This window comes from Hyaena hyaena, unplaced genomic scaffold, assembly GCF_003009895.1.
Source record: "Hyaena hyaena isolate Hyena2069 unplaced genomic scaffold, ASM300989v1 scaffold_85, whole genome shotgun sequence".
Lineage (NCBI taxonomy): Eukaryota > Metazoa > Chordata > Mammalia > Carnivora > Hyaenidae > Hyaena > Hyaena hyaena.
The window spans coordinates 1,961,518-1,976,820 of NW_024080717.1; the positions used below are offsets into that span (position 1 = coordinate 1,961,518).

The 15,303-nt window shown below is 46.9% G+C and overlaps 1 protein-coding gene across 2 annotated transcripts in view; it reads left to right on the forward strand.

Moving 5' to 3' along the window:
* ARHGAP6 (Rho GTPase activating protein 6) overlaps positions 1-15,303 on the forward strand; it is a 469,960-nt gene that overhangs the window by 448,805 nt on the left and 5,852 nt on the right. For both annotated transcript variants that reach the window (XM_039234269.1, XM_039234270.1), the window contains exons 10-11: positions 2,702-2,799; positions 13,638-13,906. In XM_039234269.1, coding sequence (XP_039090200.1) covers positions 2,702-2,799; positions 13,638-13,906 — 367 coding nt within the window. The remainder of the gene's footprint in view (positions 1-2,701; positions 2,800-13,637; positions 13,907-15,303) is intronic.

Genomic DNA, 15,303 nt, shown 5'->3' on the forward strand with positions numbered 1-15,303 from the left:
CCGTAAGACTCCTCAGCATCTGGCCTTGGCCACCTGGTCTACTTCCTACCTCTCGCCTCCTTCCTCCTTCTTTCCAGCCTCCCCCACCTCCTCTCTGCTCCGGACTCACGAACTTGAGATTTTTCTCTTCCTTTTGCTTGGAGTGATTTTCTCCAAGTCCTTCATCAAATTCAGGTCTCTGTTAAAATGTCAGCTTCTATGTGACCTGACATCCCGATGAAATTGTGCTTCCCTGCCCCGCCCCCTCCCCGCCCTCACCATCGCCCTTCTCTGCTTTGGTTTTCTCAGTCTGACCCATGGTATGTTTCCTTTATTTGTTTAATGCCGGTCTTTCCATGGTTATTGTCAGAGTCAAGGAGGCAAGGATTCCTGTCTGTTTGGTTTGCAGCTGAGTTCCAGCATCCAGCGCCTGGCACTCAAGAAGCATTCGCCAAATATTTATGTAATGAATTAAAGGAACAGGGTGGGGAGAGGCCCGGGGGAGAAGTGCAGGGGTGCCGGTGTAGAGTGCGTGAGGATGACTGCCAGGGGACAAAATGGCAAACACAAGCAAGCAAGTCGATGGTGTCGGCAGTGGGGGTAAAAAGATTTCTGAGCAAGCGCCTTGATTAGAGCCCTCCGACAACCACACAGAGAAGAAAGTTGATGCCCGCGGTGAAGGAAACAGAGAGCATACAAGTTAGCATGTTGCCGTATCAAGGGTTCATCGAGTACATATCTTTCTTTTCAACTAAAAACTCTTAAATGGTGTAAGGAGCTTGAGGTCCACACAGCTGGACAATCCACAGCAAATATGGCTCCAGGCATCAGTGTACCTAGGACTTAAATGTTGTCAGCAGACCCTTTGCTTTCTCTCCATTTCTTGGTGTCGTGTCTTCCATTGTCAGCACAGTCCTGAGGCCCCGTGTGGCTTCTGGTCCCGTGTTGTGCCTCTCAGACGCGTCAGGGAAACCCTCCCAGCTTTTCATCACCTCTAATGGAGCCGCACGCCCATCACACAGGCAGCCATGAGAGTCTAGGAAGGGAATGATGGCGGCCTTAGACCAGCTTACATTGGAGGCACCTTTCTTCCTCTTCCTCTCCCTCCCTCTTTCTCTCTCCAGCCTGAATATTAGCTAATGTTATCATCTCTCTCTTCCCTGTCTCCAAGATCCAAAGATTTCTGGGATCTTTTCATCATTTCGGGGATGACATCACCCCTGAACTAAGGGTTGGGGAACTTGGGCACAACTGTTATAACAAGAGGGAAATGGAAGCTGGTAGTGGCCAACAGATGCCCACTACAAAGGGGTAATGAGGGCTCAAACTTGGATCATTGCAATGGAATGGAAGATAGAGGAAGGAAGGAACTGGCCTCACCCAGATGAAATCGAGTAGGTCTCCTGGTTCTGCACAGGGAGGGGAAAGGACACAGAGAAGCTTGAACACAACCCAGATTTCGAGTTTGTGTGAGTAGGGTTTGGCAGTGTCATTAACAGAGATTCGGGATGAAGTGGGAGGGACAGATTTACGAGCGAAGGAAAGCATTTTGTTGCTTTCTCATCCCTGTTTTTATTAATAAAATTGTTTCCAGCTTCTCAGAACTCAGGAAGAATTGAGTTCTGCAAGAGGCAGGAGGCAAATTCCTCCACCAGCCCCTTATTCTCCAAAGACTTGTCCCTGCAGTTTTGAAGAGCCTGGTTGTTGAGCCCTTGTGTGTGAGAACCACACGGAAATTTTGTTTTTCTGTCAATAATTTGAATTTCCTTTAGCTGAGCTACCAGCATCTGTAGAGTAGAAAACCCAGTGGAGCGGAGTTCAGACTTTCCTCACACAACATTTGCACACAAGGGGTCTAGCGTGGTAAGGCCGCCTTCTAATGCACTGTGGACTAGTCTAGGGAAACACGCGGCTCTCATCTACAGAACTCTAGTGAATGCCTTGTCAGATTCCAAAGCGAGAGCCTTTTCATTGTCGATGGACCAGGATGCAAGGAGGGGGTGAGTGCAGGCATCGAGTGGTAAAATGACATGTGCAGATATAGTAGTCGGCATGTTTTTGAGTGTTTGCTCTCTCCCAGGTACTGTTCTAAGTTCTCAACACGTAGTAAGTCATTTGATCACCGCAGCGGCCGTTTGTGGCGAGGATCTCATTCTCTCCATTTTGCAGATGAGGACACAGAGACCTAGAAAGGCCATGTACCTTGCCGAATGTCCCACAGCCAGCAAATGGAGCTAGGACTCAAACACGGTCTGGCTCAAGGGCCTGTCCTCTCAATAAACTTATCATATGTCCCAGGACTGCCCCAGACAGTTATAATCTATGCCCGTTGTCTTGGCATAATTAGAAATAGGAACTCTAGAAAGTATCCCCATTTGGACAATAAATTATGAACAGCATCCTTCTTAACCATGATATCTTGCTACTCAAAGCCAAGAAAATCAAGTCTAAGCAACAAAGGTATCCAAGTGAGTGGGCTATATCACCAGTCATCGGAGGTGTGACAATGTGGATTGAGTATGACTTTTTGGTAATCGTCCTTTTTGTCCTAAGAATTAAACTGGCTGTATGGGTTCGTATAGGTTTGGTCTTAACTGGTGAACCACTCTGTTGTCTTAGGACTTTTAAGGCTCTGTTTTATGTTATTGTAAAGTTGCCGGTGACCATAGCTCTCCTCCTTCCGGAATGGTTTCACTGATGCCTCAACATCTGGCCCTTCCAGGTTCCGCCAGATCTCCAGAACGAAGTCCTGATCAGCCTGTTGGAGACCGACCCCGACGTGGTAGACTATCTGCTCAGAAGAAAGGCCTCCCAGTCATCGTGAGTATGCCCCTCACTTCCTCTTTCCTTTTCTAGAGAATTTGAGAGGTTTACATAACTCCATGCAGGGTGACTTGAAGTGGAATTGTGGCAACTTCCCGGCACATCTTGTCAGCCCACCTATCCAGAAAATGCTTCCATTTGACTAATCCACTTATTAAATTAGAATGCGCCTTGTGGGAGTTTTCTGTTTCATGTCTGGCTCTTTCTAGCCCCTCGAGGTCCTTTTGACTGCGTTTACTGGGAAAAAAGAACTTAATCACTGGCAAGAAGCTCGAAGGACTGTGATGCACATCAGTGATTCTCTTTCTAGAATCCTGATAGCTGTACTTATGGGGCCCCTCAGGTTACACCTGGATGCATCTTATTTGTATCATTTAACAGCGAGAGCGATGCACTACCAAACCACAAGACAAGCCTCTACCAAGGCCTGGGTACCCATTTGAAATTAGAGGTGTGCACCCTCCTCACTCTTCCACTCTTCATAGTTAATGTCCTTTTGGTAAAAACGCAAAGTGGTCTCCACATGCCGCCATGATCACAGTGAGTGAAATGCTCTTCCTTTGCCTGGGTATTGGCAAAGGCAGTTAAGAGGATAGTTTTGCATTGTTATCCAGGAGCGATGTTGCCACCGTGGCACCAAACCTTAAATCTGTGGCATGACAAGTTGTCCTCGTCTCATGAAAATGTCATTTATGTTATGCTTTTAGTCTGCTGAATTGCGGCAACTCTAAAACCCATTTCCCCCCCCACGTTTTATCGTCCCTGAAACTGGGAGTCATCTGATAATCAGTGGCGTGTCCTGATGTAATTCATAGCATTTTTTCTTCCGCGGCTCTATATGCAATAACGGTATGTCTTATTCAATGGTATCTTAGAAATAGCGACACTTGTGAAGTCGTTCCTTTATGTTGATGTTGAATTCGATAGATTCCTTTTCATTGGAAACTATTCATGTATAAAAACATATATTCTTTAGAGAAATTTAAGGAAGGGAATTCCACGTTGTTCAGACCTCCTTCTTTGCTACGTCATTGCATGAGTAGCACGGTAAGGTCCGGCTTCGCTCCATTTCCTGCAGAGTGGGGGGAGAATTCTTAAGTAGCACATCCTTCCAAATGCGCTTTTTTAAAAATCATCTTTGTGCCACTGATTATCAGGCCAAATTCTGATTCAAGTAAGATACTTTGCCTGGACTCAAGCTCCAAGAGCCACGAGTGATTAAAAATATATTCAAATTGTCTAAATGGGCTGGCATTTCATGGTCTTGCTTTTCATATCAGATACTTGGGCTCACTTAAGTTCTTCCTAGATCTCTAACCATCATCAAGGTGTAAGTTCTAACGAAAACTAACACAAATGGCTTTTCTTCACAGCAGATCTTGTTATCACCAGAATTTTAATGAACTCACTTCTTTCCCTCCCCGTGCAGGAAAACAGACATGGTGGCCTTTCTGTTTGGGAGTTCCTCATTAAGCTGCATTTATACCGTTTCATGGGTGCTCTGTGGGAAAGCTGGGAAACACACACCTAAAAAACCACTGATATTGACTTGACAAATTTCAGCTTTAAGATGGTGTGTTTACATATATAAATATTGTGCTTTGAAGAAGGGTTGATGAAGGTTATTTTTATGTGGTTTTCAGGTACGTTCTTTGCATATAAATGCCAAGGAGTGAACTCTTCTTTTTCTACTCTTAAGAAAGGAAAGCAGCATACACATTAGGCCCATCCCAAGCTATACAATTGTCTAACCCCTCCTGTTCCCTATCCCTGTAAGAAAAAGAACTGTAAGGTCAAGGCAAGCTGACCCTAGACCAAGATCATAGGTGTGTGTCGGGGGTTCAAGGGAAGGGAAGTGAGCTCACAGGTGCTCTGTGGATGTCAGAGACTAGCACTATTGAACAGAAAACACTTGGAGATGACTTTCTTAGTAAGGAAGAGAAGAGAGTGTTTGTTTTCCTCTAGGTACAGGCCAAGGAGAAGCCCAGAATGGCTGATAATGATGTCGTGAAGCAAAAATACATAAATAAAAATTTATTTCATTGCACTTGTCTTTTGAGGCTTGAGAGTCCCACCCTTGAGCTGCAGAGAGTGTCTTCATACCTTGAACATGCTTCTCGAGCCTTATTGTGCATACAGATCTCCAGGAGATCTTGTTACAATGCCCTCCTGGCAATCTGAATTAGTAGATCTGGGGGAGAGAGGCTGAAAATCTGCATTTCTAGCAAGCTCCCAGATATGATGCTGCTGGTCCGTGACCCACACTTTTAATACCAAAGGCTTGAAACATCAAGACATATTCCTAACTTTAGGTGCCTACAGACTCGTCGAAGGAGGCCTTCAAGGATAAAACTAATGTGAATCATGTTAGGAAGTGTGTCGCAGAGTGTGGAATGATCTGTGCTGGGCCATTGGTTCTCAGACTTACCTGCCTGAAGAGTGACTATACCTGAGGGTCACCCCTAGAGATTAGATTCATTTGTTCTAGGGTACAGTCTGGACATTAAGAATTTTTTAAATTTCCCCCTGTGGTTCTACCACATTAGATACTACATATTTGCCATCACGTGGTACTGTATTTGAGGCAGGTGATTTTCTGGCATTCAGAGGGGGTCTTTGCATTGACAAAGGAAGGGAACCAACACCAAGATAGGCCATAAATCCACTTGGAGTTTGGAGAAGAGAAAGAGATGTGACCTATCGTCCCAGTGATGGCTTCTGAGAAGAGCAAGGATTTGCAGTGACCTTTGAAGACTGGAGAGGTTTCAACAGGCCTGGACGTTCAGGAAGCTTGAACCATGGCCTGGACATAACAATAAATCTGTCAGCTGGCTGTGGGTGCGATTAAGGAAAGGGTTGCCCAGCACAGAGCAAAGAAGCCCTAAAAGGGCAGGCTTACGGATGGCATTTAAATTAAGAAGCGATGGCAGTGAATGACAGTGACAAGAGATGATGGTAATGAAAGATTCCAGTGATAGCCAACTTCAGTACCACAACTGCCAGATGGTGCTGACTATATGGGTACGCCGATCACCCAGCAATAGCACACTCCTATATAGTGTAACACACCGGTTATGAGGTTTGGATCCGGAGCCAGATCGGCTAAGTTCAATTTCCCTTTCCATTGCTCTTAGCTATGTGGTCTTGGGTAAATAGATTCATCGCTCTCTGTCTCAGTCCCCTCATCTGTAAAGCAGAGGTAAGAAGCAGCACCAACATTACAGAGTTGTTGTGCTATTAGAAGAGTATCTGATTTTTAATAAATGCTTCATAAATGTCAATGATTGCTACCATGTTACTTCGAATCTCACCATTTTGTTCATTTACAACCACTCACCAAAAACTTTGGCATCACTCCTTTCTACCTTTCTATCCACGAGATGGCAACCACCGAAGGCACTGTGACACAAAAGGAAGCCATCCGCCTTAAATAGTGGCAGTGTCTGAAGGCAAAACCCACCCGTACCCGCCCGATCCTGCTGGCATCAGGATGGCGGTGTTGGTTCTGGAACAGAGAGAGGGGGGAGGGTGAAAAGACATGGAGGCGGGAAGGCGACCCGAAGCCTCTGTTCTTTGCCATCAGCTCACGTAATGTAGAGACTGCACAAGATTGGATGGCGAGTGGAAAAACGAGTTTTCAAAAGAGTGCACAACCGAGCACAAGAACATATTTATGATAATTTCTGTTTTGAAAGAGCAAACATTCAGTGATATTTGGGAATTGAATGTTTTGTTCTGGTTGGAGCTTTTCTCTTCTTCTGCCACAACAGCGTTGGGGTGGCGGAAGGAGGGCTCGTTATTTTTTCTCGTGCTTGTCTACTTACATTTTTGGCTTCAACCAAAACGGAATACCAAAGGGAGATTAGAAGAGATTTATATTACTAACAATGCAAGACTTCCAGTATTTTCATTGCTTGTCTGGGATATTTATGAGAATTATATGCTCTTTTCTTCAAAAACACTCAAAATAGATCCCCGTCCTTTGATTTAGGGATGTAAGGAGATAGGGGACAAGAATGGAAGGTAAATCAAAGAGGACGCGGCATGTGGAGCTCCGGCATTTGTAGGAGAAGAACCAAAGCAGGGCCTGGAGTCGGGCGAGGAGAGGTGAAGCCCTCACGTAGGTGCCCAAAGGGTGTGGTACAAAGTCAGGCGTCAGGGCGCCTGGATGGCACATTCGGTTGAGCGTCCGACTCTTGATTTCAGCTCCGGTCATGATCTCACGATTCGTGAGTTTGAGCCCCGCGTCAGGCTCTGCGCTGTCAGTGCAGAGCCTGCTTTCGATCCTCTGTCTCCCTCACTGTCTGCCCCTCCCTCTCTCATTCGCTCTCTCTCAAAAATAAATAAGAAAACATTTAAAATAAATAAGTAAAAACTCAGGCATCAAAATGGACAATGTTGACATGTCATAGTTTTTAAAATCAAAGTTAACACCAAAATCTATTAAACACCAAAGATAATTTTTTTAAAAAATTTAACAACAGGCCACTGCCATGCCGAGCCACACTGGAGCCTGAAGCCAAAGGAAAAATGTGTATGCTGGCCTAAATGGAAGCAAACCCATCAGTGACGTTTGAAAATACTTCTTTGCCTGTCTTATTTTTCAACCAAAGGAACTGCTGCATTTAACAGTTCTTCCTGACCACGTAACAATCCTAAATAAGTTTTAATTAAGTTAAGCTGAACTAAAATAATACAATTCTGTTTGGGCACAAATAAAGCATTTCACCCTAATCCAATGATGAGAGTCCCAATGTGCCAACTTTTCAATTTCTCAGTATTTTTCAGCCACTTTAATGTTCTGGGGGAAAAAAAAACTAACCATTAAAAATTGCATCAAACCACGTATGCCTAAATGGTATATAAGGCTAAATATAGCATTTTCCCTACTATATTCTGGAAACAAAATTTCACTGCATTTGGGGAGAAAGCTGATATGGATGAATCTTACCTATAGGTGTACATTTTAAAATTTCACGGCATTTAATTCTGTTCGTGGTCTTCGCAAAGTTTTTACTGAAATTGCCCCCCAATAGCAAAACTGGTGACCAGCCAGTCAAAACCATGGAAGAAGGCTCATAATCATCTCAAAGGATGACATTTCATAACTGAAAAGTAACTGTTTTATTGAACCGGATTGTCCTCCTATTGAATAAAAAAAAAAAAATCTACCTTCTTCATGATGGAGGAGCGTTAGGCTTTCTCATAAATTGAAGGCATCACATTTAAATGATCAAATAAATACCATGTAGATAATGTATTTTAATCTTTCAAAGACTGTCATTGAAAATGCCTTCCTGGGGCACCCGGGTGGCTCGGTCGGTTAAGCATCTGACTTCGGCTCAGGTCATGGTCTCACAGTCCATGGGTTCGAGCCCCGTGTTGGGCTCTGTGTTGACAGCCCAAAACCTGGAGCCTGCTTTGGATTCTGTGTCTCCCTCTCTCTCTGCCCTTCCCCCGCTCGCTCTCGGTCTCTCAAAATAAAGACATAACAAAAAAATTTTAAGAAAATGCCTTCCTCCACAAAACGATGGCGTGCTACAAGATTGGTATAATTTCAGTTTTCCTTTTCCTAGGATTTGTAAGGTCAAAAAGTTATCAGGACATTCTCGGAGACAAGAATTCAGACTTTATCAGTATTGTTTAACAGCGATGAACCCCACTGACTGCCCGTAGCTGTGGCCTCAACTATAATTCTGTTCCAGCTCCTTGGAGATGAATGAAGCACTTGCCCTCCCCTCCCCCCGTTCAAGAAAGCCTTTTCAGCCAGACAATTTTAGGAAAAATGTATGTAGAATAGGAAATTCCAGCATGAAAAATTCCAAAAAGCATGAATGTGCCTTCCATGAAAAGCCAATTCAAAATGGAGGGAGACTTGATCACATCACCTCTTTCTCCTAAGGCCTTTACGATGATTCACGACTTCTTTATAAACTTGCAAAATACTAACTTGAAGATGTTTTATGAGGCACACTGTACACAGAGAGACTAGGGCCAGCATTGTTTTCTCTACACCTATCATAAATGCCTTCACGTGCCACGGCTATTAGGAGGGAATAAATAAGAGCTAAAAATGAGGGGAGGAATTTCACCAAAGCCCTGGTCAGTTCCAATGTCCAGGGTGCTGGCCTCCTCTCCTGGGGGGGAGTTTGGATCCATGTCAACTTGTCTCTGGAGCAGGTTGCCTTTGTCCTTAGGAGTGCGTGTAAGGGATGCTTTGCGGAACTGAGCATGATTAATGGCAAAATCCTCCATAAATCCAGAACTGCTGTGGCAGTTGATTCCTTTCCCCGTGCAATGAATAGTGACAGAGATGGGTATGTGCTTTGAGTTCCAACAGACCGAGGTTTATCAGTTGAGCGGGGAAGTCAAGGCAGAAGCCAACACGCGCTGGAAAGCTCCACGGACGTTTCTCACTGGGGAAGAGCTCAGCAAGGGGCTGGGCTGCCACGTCCGGTGATTGAACCAGAGTTTTCCATTTATCCGCAGAACGAATTCTCTGCCTCCAGCTGCAGTGCAGGCCGGCCCACAGTCCCCTGCCAGCGGCGTGTTAACACCCTGACCTGGAGGGACCGGCTAAGGGTGAGAAAGCGGTTCGCTCTCCGTGTCCATCTCATGCGTATTTGGTTAGCTGACCCCGGTCGTGCATGCTGTGCGTGGGCCTGGCGTTTTCAGGGCTCGTGGAGAGAGCCCGTCCGTTCGTGGAGGCCCCCCCGCGTCACCCGGCCGCCTATCCGCTCAACGTTCCCAACCCCAGGCTGCTCAATTCCAAGTCATGGAGGGCCCACCACGCGCTTTTAAACGATTCGCTCATCTCCGTGAGCCACTGGTTAAATATTTTATATAAATAAATACAAAAATGTAATTGCCTTTACTTGCAGCACTGAACTTAAAATTGTCTTCACGGAGCTGAATCATCTCAGAGGCAAACATTAGCAAAGGCAGTGGTGGCTGGTTAGTCATCTTTCAGAGAGACCCGGAGTGGGGGGTTCTGGATTCGTTTCCAATAGACTTAATGATAAAGCAATGGGATGACGCTAAATTTTCTTTTGACCTCTGACCTGCCCATGTGGTAAGTGGGAGTCCTGAGGAGCGAGTAAAACGGTTTCGTTTCGTTTACTAATTGGCAGACTCCCACGTGCAAAGGCAGTCCTCAGACGTGGGTCGTTGGGCAAATGTGGCCACCGCCTGACTGACCTCTGCTGAGAAAACGAAATGATAGATGGGAACTGCCTTAAACACTTAAGAGGGCCGTTGACCCCAAGTAGAAAACACAGCATTTGACTATTGATTGTTGAATAACGCTGGATACTATTTATCGAACACATTTTAGAAGGGCCTCAAGCCCTACTTCCTCAACTGCTAGAAAGATCTGTGACCTCGTTTCCTCAAGGAGAGTAGTTGGCAGGAGATTAGAGCTGTGCCGGCCACACCGGGAACCCTGCGTACACACCCGCGTTTACTCCTCTCCCAGGCCAAGGGGTTATTTCGCATACGTGCATTTCTGCTCGCGTCCCCGGCTGTGAGCCCAGCCACCCTCAGGTTCATGGCCTGTGTCCACTGTGAGACCTGCCTCCATCCCCACCTCCAGCGATTAGCTTTCGCCTCCTCCTTCAGTTTCTCCCCTGATTGGTGTCCTGGCTGTAGTCCCTTCGCTGGCTTGACTTCGGAGAATGAACCAGAAGAGTGGAGAAAGGCGGGTTGGCCTCTCCTGCTCCCTCTCGCCTAACGATTCTGATCCACAACCAGACCACACTGGGTTATCTGGATGCCGCTGACGAGCTGGCTAGGATGGGCGCACCCCCTTTTATTCAGCTGTGGCCCCAGCCACCTCAAGGTCGGGACCGCCACATTTACCCCCTCAGCCAGCCAGTGCCGATGTCTGGGCCACGCTCTGTGCTTTCCTTCCTGATCTAGCTCAACAGATACTTAGCCCACTGTCCTATCTATGGATGAGGGAGGGAAGGTAGTTTGGCCTGGAGGTGATTCTCAGACTTGACCATGCATCACAGATACCTGGAGGGCTTTTTAAAACACAGTTTGCTAGCCCCCACTCCCAGATGCCCTTTTAATAGGCAAAGCCGGCTTCACAGTCTGCGACCTGTGAAACCGCACACGGCCTCCACTGAGAAAAGGCCCACCCTAGGCTCGATGGGCTGCTGTCATCACCTTGAAATTCTTAATATGTTTTTTGCCACTGGGGGCCTCCCATGTTATAGCCAGTCCAGTCGGTAGGTCCAGAGCAGAGCCTGAGAACTTGCATTTCCAACAAGTTCCCAGGTGATGTTCCCCAAAGAACGGAGGAAGGAGTCAATGGCCCCCCACCTCCTCCTCTCTCACCTCTACTCCATCAGCTCCAATCGCAGCCATGAAAATGGAAGGAAAATAGTGTGGCAGCTCGGTTATTTTTGTTATTGTTATCACTGTTCTCTGTTTGATTCTGTTTTGGTTAAGCCAACGAAACGTTCTCATGAAGCCTTTTCAACACACCCAATAATTAATGTGAGTGTGATTTCCCCATCTGTACAGTCCCAAAAGAGCTTACTGAAGCAGCTTGCAAAAATATGTAAGTGGAACAACGTTGTAGTGAGTAATTTAAGAGGCTAAGGAGAGGAGAACAATGGGAAGCACGAGAAGGGAAGATGAGGCTGGGGTGGGGACCCCCAAAGGTGACCCCAGGCCCCAGGACGGCAACTTGCATGGAGCCCCTCTGAGCAGTCATTGCAAAGAGTCGTACATTATTTACTCCTTGCTCGGAGGAAACCCAAGCGGTTCCTGGGACTGAGACTCGCTACGTTTCTTCCGTAGGGTACCTTTCTTTATGCCCGTCACCGTTGGCTGGATCTGCAACTTATCGTATTTTGCTGAACTTATTCTCTTCTCTGTGTGTTTTAAGGCAGATGAGCAAGGCACAAGACAGAATAATTGGGATCTCCGTGAGCTAAAATGTTACCTTTCCAACATTTTCCTCCCAACGTGAGGGGACAAAAAAGCATCCGTGGCCCTGATAGTTATTTTGCCTTGGCTACTGAATTGACTTGGCTCTCCTCAAACGTCCCACAAAATAAGGCTTTATGTCCCCTCTGTTACTGATACAACGCCATGACTTATCCTTGCTGAGCAGACATAAGACATTGTCATTAATGCCTGGGGAAGCTGTCAAGTAAACAGGGAAAACGATGGAAATTGGCCTGTAATATCATGTCTAGCCCTGGTCAGAACCCTGATTCTAAGCTGAGCTCCATGTTCAACACATTCAGTTTTTCTCATTTGCATAGTAAAGTTTCCTCAACCAGAGTCAAACTCATGATGACAGACAAGCATCCATTTGTTTTGCTTTGCATTTCCCCTGCTAGAATTCGAGAGATTTCCTCCCCCCCCCAACCCCACCGCCCTGAATGAGATACGGAGGTTAAATAGCTTCCCTGCCCCTCCCCGTTTCCAGCAGAAATAATAAGTTCCTTTTATTATTTTTCCTGCATTCACTGGAGGCCTAAGGTTTCTGGAAAATCATCCTCGTGGTGGTTCTCTGGCTCTTTCCCATAAGATTCTCTGTCATCGGTTTAAAGAGGAGGCAAGGAAAGGGCTGATTTATTCCATGTGGGTAAGAAATTTCCTCAGCAAAAAGTGCTCGAGCCCCTGGCCGCGTCAGTGACAGGCGAGGCATGTCACAGATACGGAGACGCTTTTCTCCTGGACGCTAACCCCGGCCGGAACCCAGAGACCGAGCTAGATCGCCTGCGAGGGCACATCCTCCGTCCCGTGTGCACACAGCGCTTTCGTTAGGAGAAGATTGCCTCGGCGTGTGTCTACCTTCTTTAAGATCCCAGGGGATTTGTTGTGCAAAATTAAGCCAGAAGAAAGCAAGACTAGCAAAGAGGAGCCAAGTGGGGTTGAGGGGGGAGGCAGAAGTAGGTTCTGGAACTTTTAATCTGTCCTCATTTCCCTTCAAGATGTCAGGGCCACTGTTTTGAGGAAGGTAGAAAATACGGTTGCTCCCAGGTAAGACTTCCAACACTCTGTTCGTGTTCCTGACGTGCTCATCTCCCTGCCCCTCACGTGTTGGCTGTCATTTCTGTTGCTGTGACAACTTACGCCCCGATAGGACATCATGGATACGCTAATTTGCATGTTTTTATATCAATCTGTAAAAGCACCCGTGCCTTGTAGACTCATTCCGGGAGTGTTAAAATCCCACGAACTCTAGTGGTGGTCATATATTTGTCTCTTCCGCCTCTTCACACATGAAACTACTCTTCCCACCAGAAGCATCATCATCACCGTCATCCTCGTTGTCGTCGCCGTCACAGGAGAGATGGGTTTGCTCACACTGAGTATTCGGGTGGGGGAAGAGACGTTGTCCAGAAAGCCATCGTGAACTTCATGTAAAGTTTCAGTCATAGTTTGATGTGAATTCTATTCAGTTCAGGATATTGAGGGCCGTCAAAGAGTTATCTGCCAGCTTCTCCTGACTTAACAGATAGTGAGCATCAGACTTTGATTTCCCAGGGGAAGCGGGATTAATGCACCAGGCACTTCAGCGATGCCCACTGGAGAATCCAGGGATCCATGTCTGTTTCATCCTCCCCGCCTCCCTTCGCCTTGACAGTTCCTGTAACAACTGTTGGGTTCCACTGCCCCCTGCCGGCCATGTCGCGGACCTGCTTTCACATTATTGCCGTCCGAGTCTTGGAACGTTGCTCCGAGCTGTCTTTGGGTCTCAGCCCCCGTGCTCGTGCGTTCTCCTCCTGTCATTTGTGTAAGGGTCGTATTGTTTGAATCTGCTCCCTGGGTGGTAACACACTCACGCGCTTGCGATTGTCTCCCTGCACCAGAAGCCCTGACATGCTGCGGTCGGAAGTTTCCTTTTCTGTGGGAGGAAGGCACTCGTCCACCGACTCCAACAAGGCCTCCAGCGGAGACCTCTCCCCTTATGACAACAACTCCCCAGTGCTGTCCGAGCGCTCCCTGCTGGCTATGCAAGAGGACCCGGCCCCGGGCGGCTCCGAGAAGCTTTACAAAGGGCCCGAGCAGTACGTGCCGGTGAGCCACTTGCCGTCGTCGAAATCACGGGAGAGTTCTCCTGGACAAAGGCTTGGCAAAGGTAATTGGAACCTGGCTGGCGCCGGCCAGGTCAGCGACCCTGGGGGCGCGCGCGTGGCCTGGCGCGGGCGCCTGGACCTCCTCCTCACCCCTTCCTTGTTTCATGTTCCTGTGCTCCTGTGACATTGACTGAGTTTCTGCTCTGGGCAGAGGAGGGGAGGATGGGGAGCCCAGTGCTGGTGTTGGTGGGTCCCTGCAGAGCAGGCGTCTGGCACGCGGAGCGGCCGCCCAGACAGCCGCCGCTGCCCCCAGCTGATTGTTCCCGCGAGCATGTGAGGAACTTGATGTGTCCTGGCCACTGGGTGTGGGTGCACGTCTGCCGGTCTAAGATGTCACCCGGTCGTTGCCGTTACTTTTACGAAGAGGACGGGCTGAACCCACTGTATACGGAGACATCGTGTCCCGAAGAGGTCTCCGTGGGAGAGTAAGATATTTTTTTTTTTGGCGAAATAAGGGTTCCACGGTCGAATACATTTGGGGAATGCTGGGTTACCCGAGCTAGTGGTTTCTCGACTGTACGATTTCTCAAACCCTTTAAAATGCTAATGGGCACCACGAATTTACACAGTGGAAAGGACACTGTGGCTTACAGTTTTCCCCAAATTGATTTGACCACCGAGTGTTTAGTTCTGTGCTTTTCCTCCGCAGAGTAATTGCTCAGTGCCAGGGCTCAGCAGGACACTCTGAGTAACAGACACAGTACAAGTTCTTGCTCTTTTATGCTACATTTATAATTTAATCCACAGAGACACCCTGAAAGGGCTGTGTGTGTCTGTGTGTCTGTGTGTGTGTGTGTGTTTAAAGCATGTTTATTTCTATTTTATAAATATTCATGTCAAAATTCGTAATGAAAACAGTAACCTGGGGCGCCGGGGTGACTCAGTCGGTTAAGCGTCCAACTTCGGCTCAGGTCATGATCTCGCAGCTAGTGAGTTTAAGCCCCCCGTAGGGCTCTGTGCTGACAGCTCGGAGCCTGATTCAGATTCTGTGTCTCCAGCTCTCTCTGCCCCTCCTCGGCTCACACTCTCCCCTTCAAAAATAAATAAACATTAAAAAACTTAAAAAACAAACAAACAGTAACCCATGTTCCCTCAAGCATAAAATTTATTTCTAAAATGTGAAGCTTTATTTTTCATAGTCCTTGCCCAGATGCATACTGAACTCTATATCCTTGTTTTCCAAAGTATAGCTCCTTTTGAACTAAGTGTATTTTACTTAAAATCATAACATTTAGCATTTTCCATTTTGCTAACATTCTTCCTGGCCACGATACCGATGCATCGTAGATTTACTATCCCCCTTCTGACGTATATAAATGGTCTCTAATTTTTGCTCTTTTAAATTAATGGTACATTTTCCATATGTAACATTCTCTGCAAGAGCAACACAGGAAGGGGA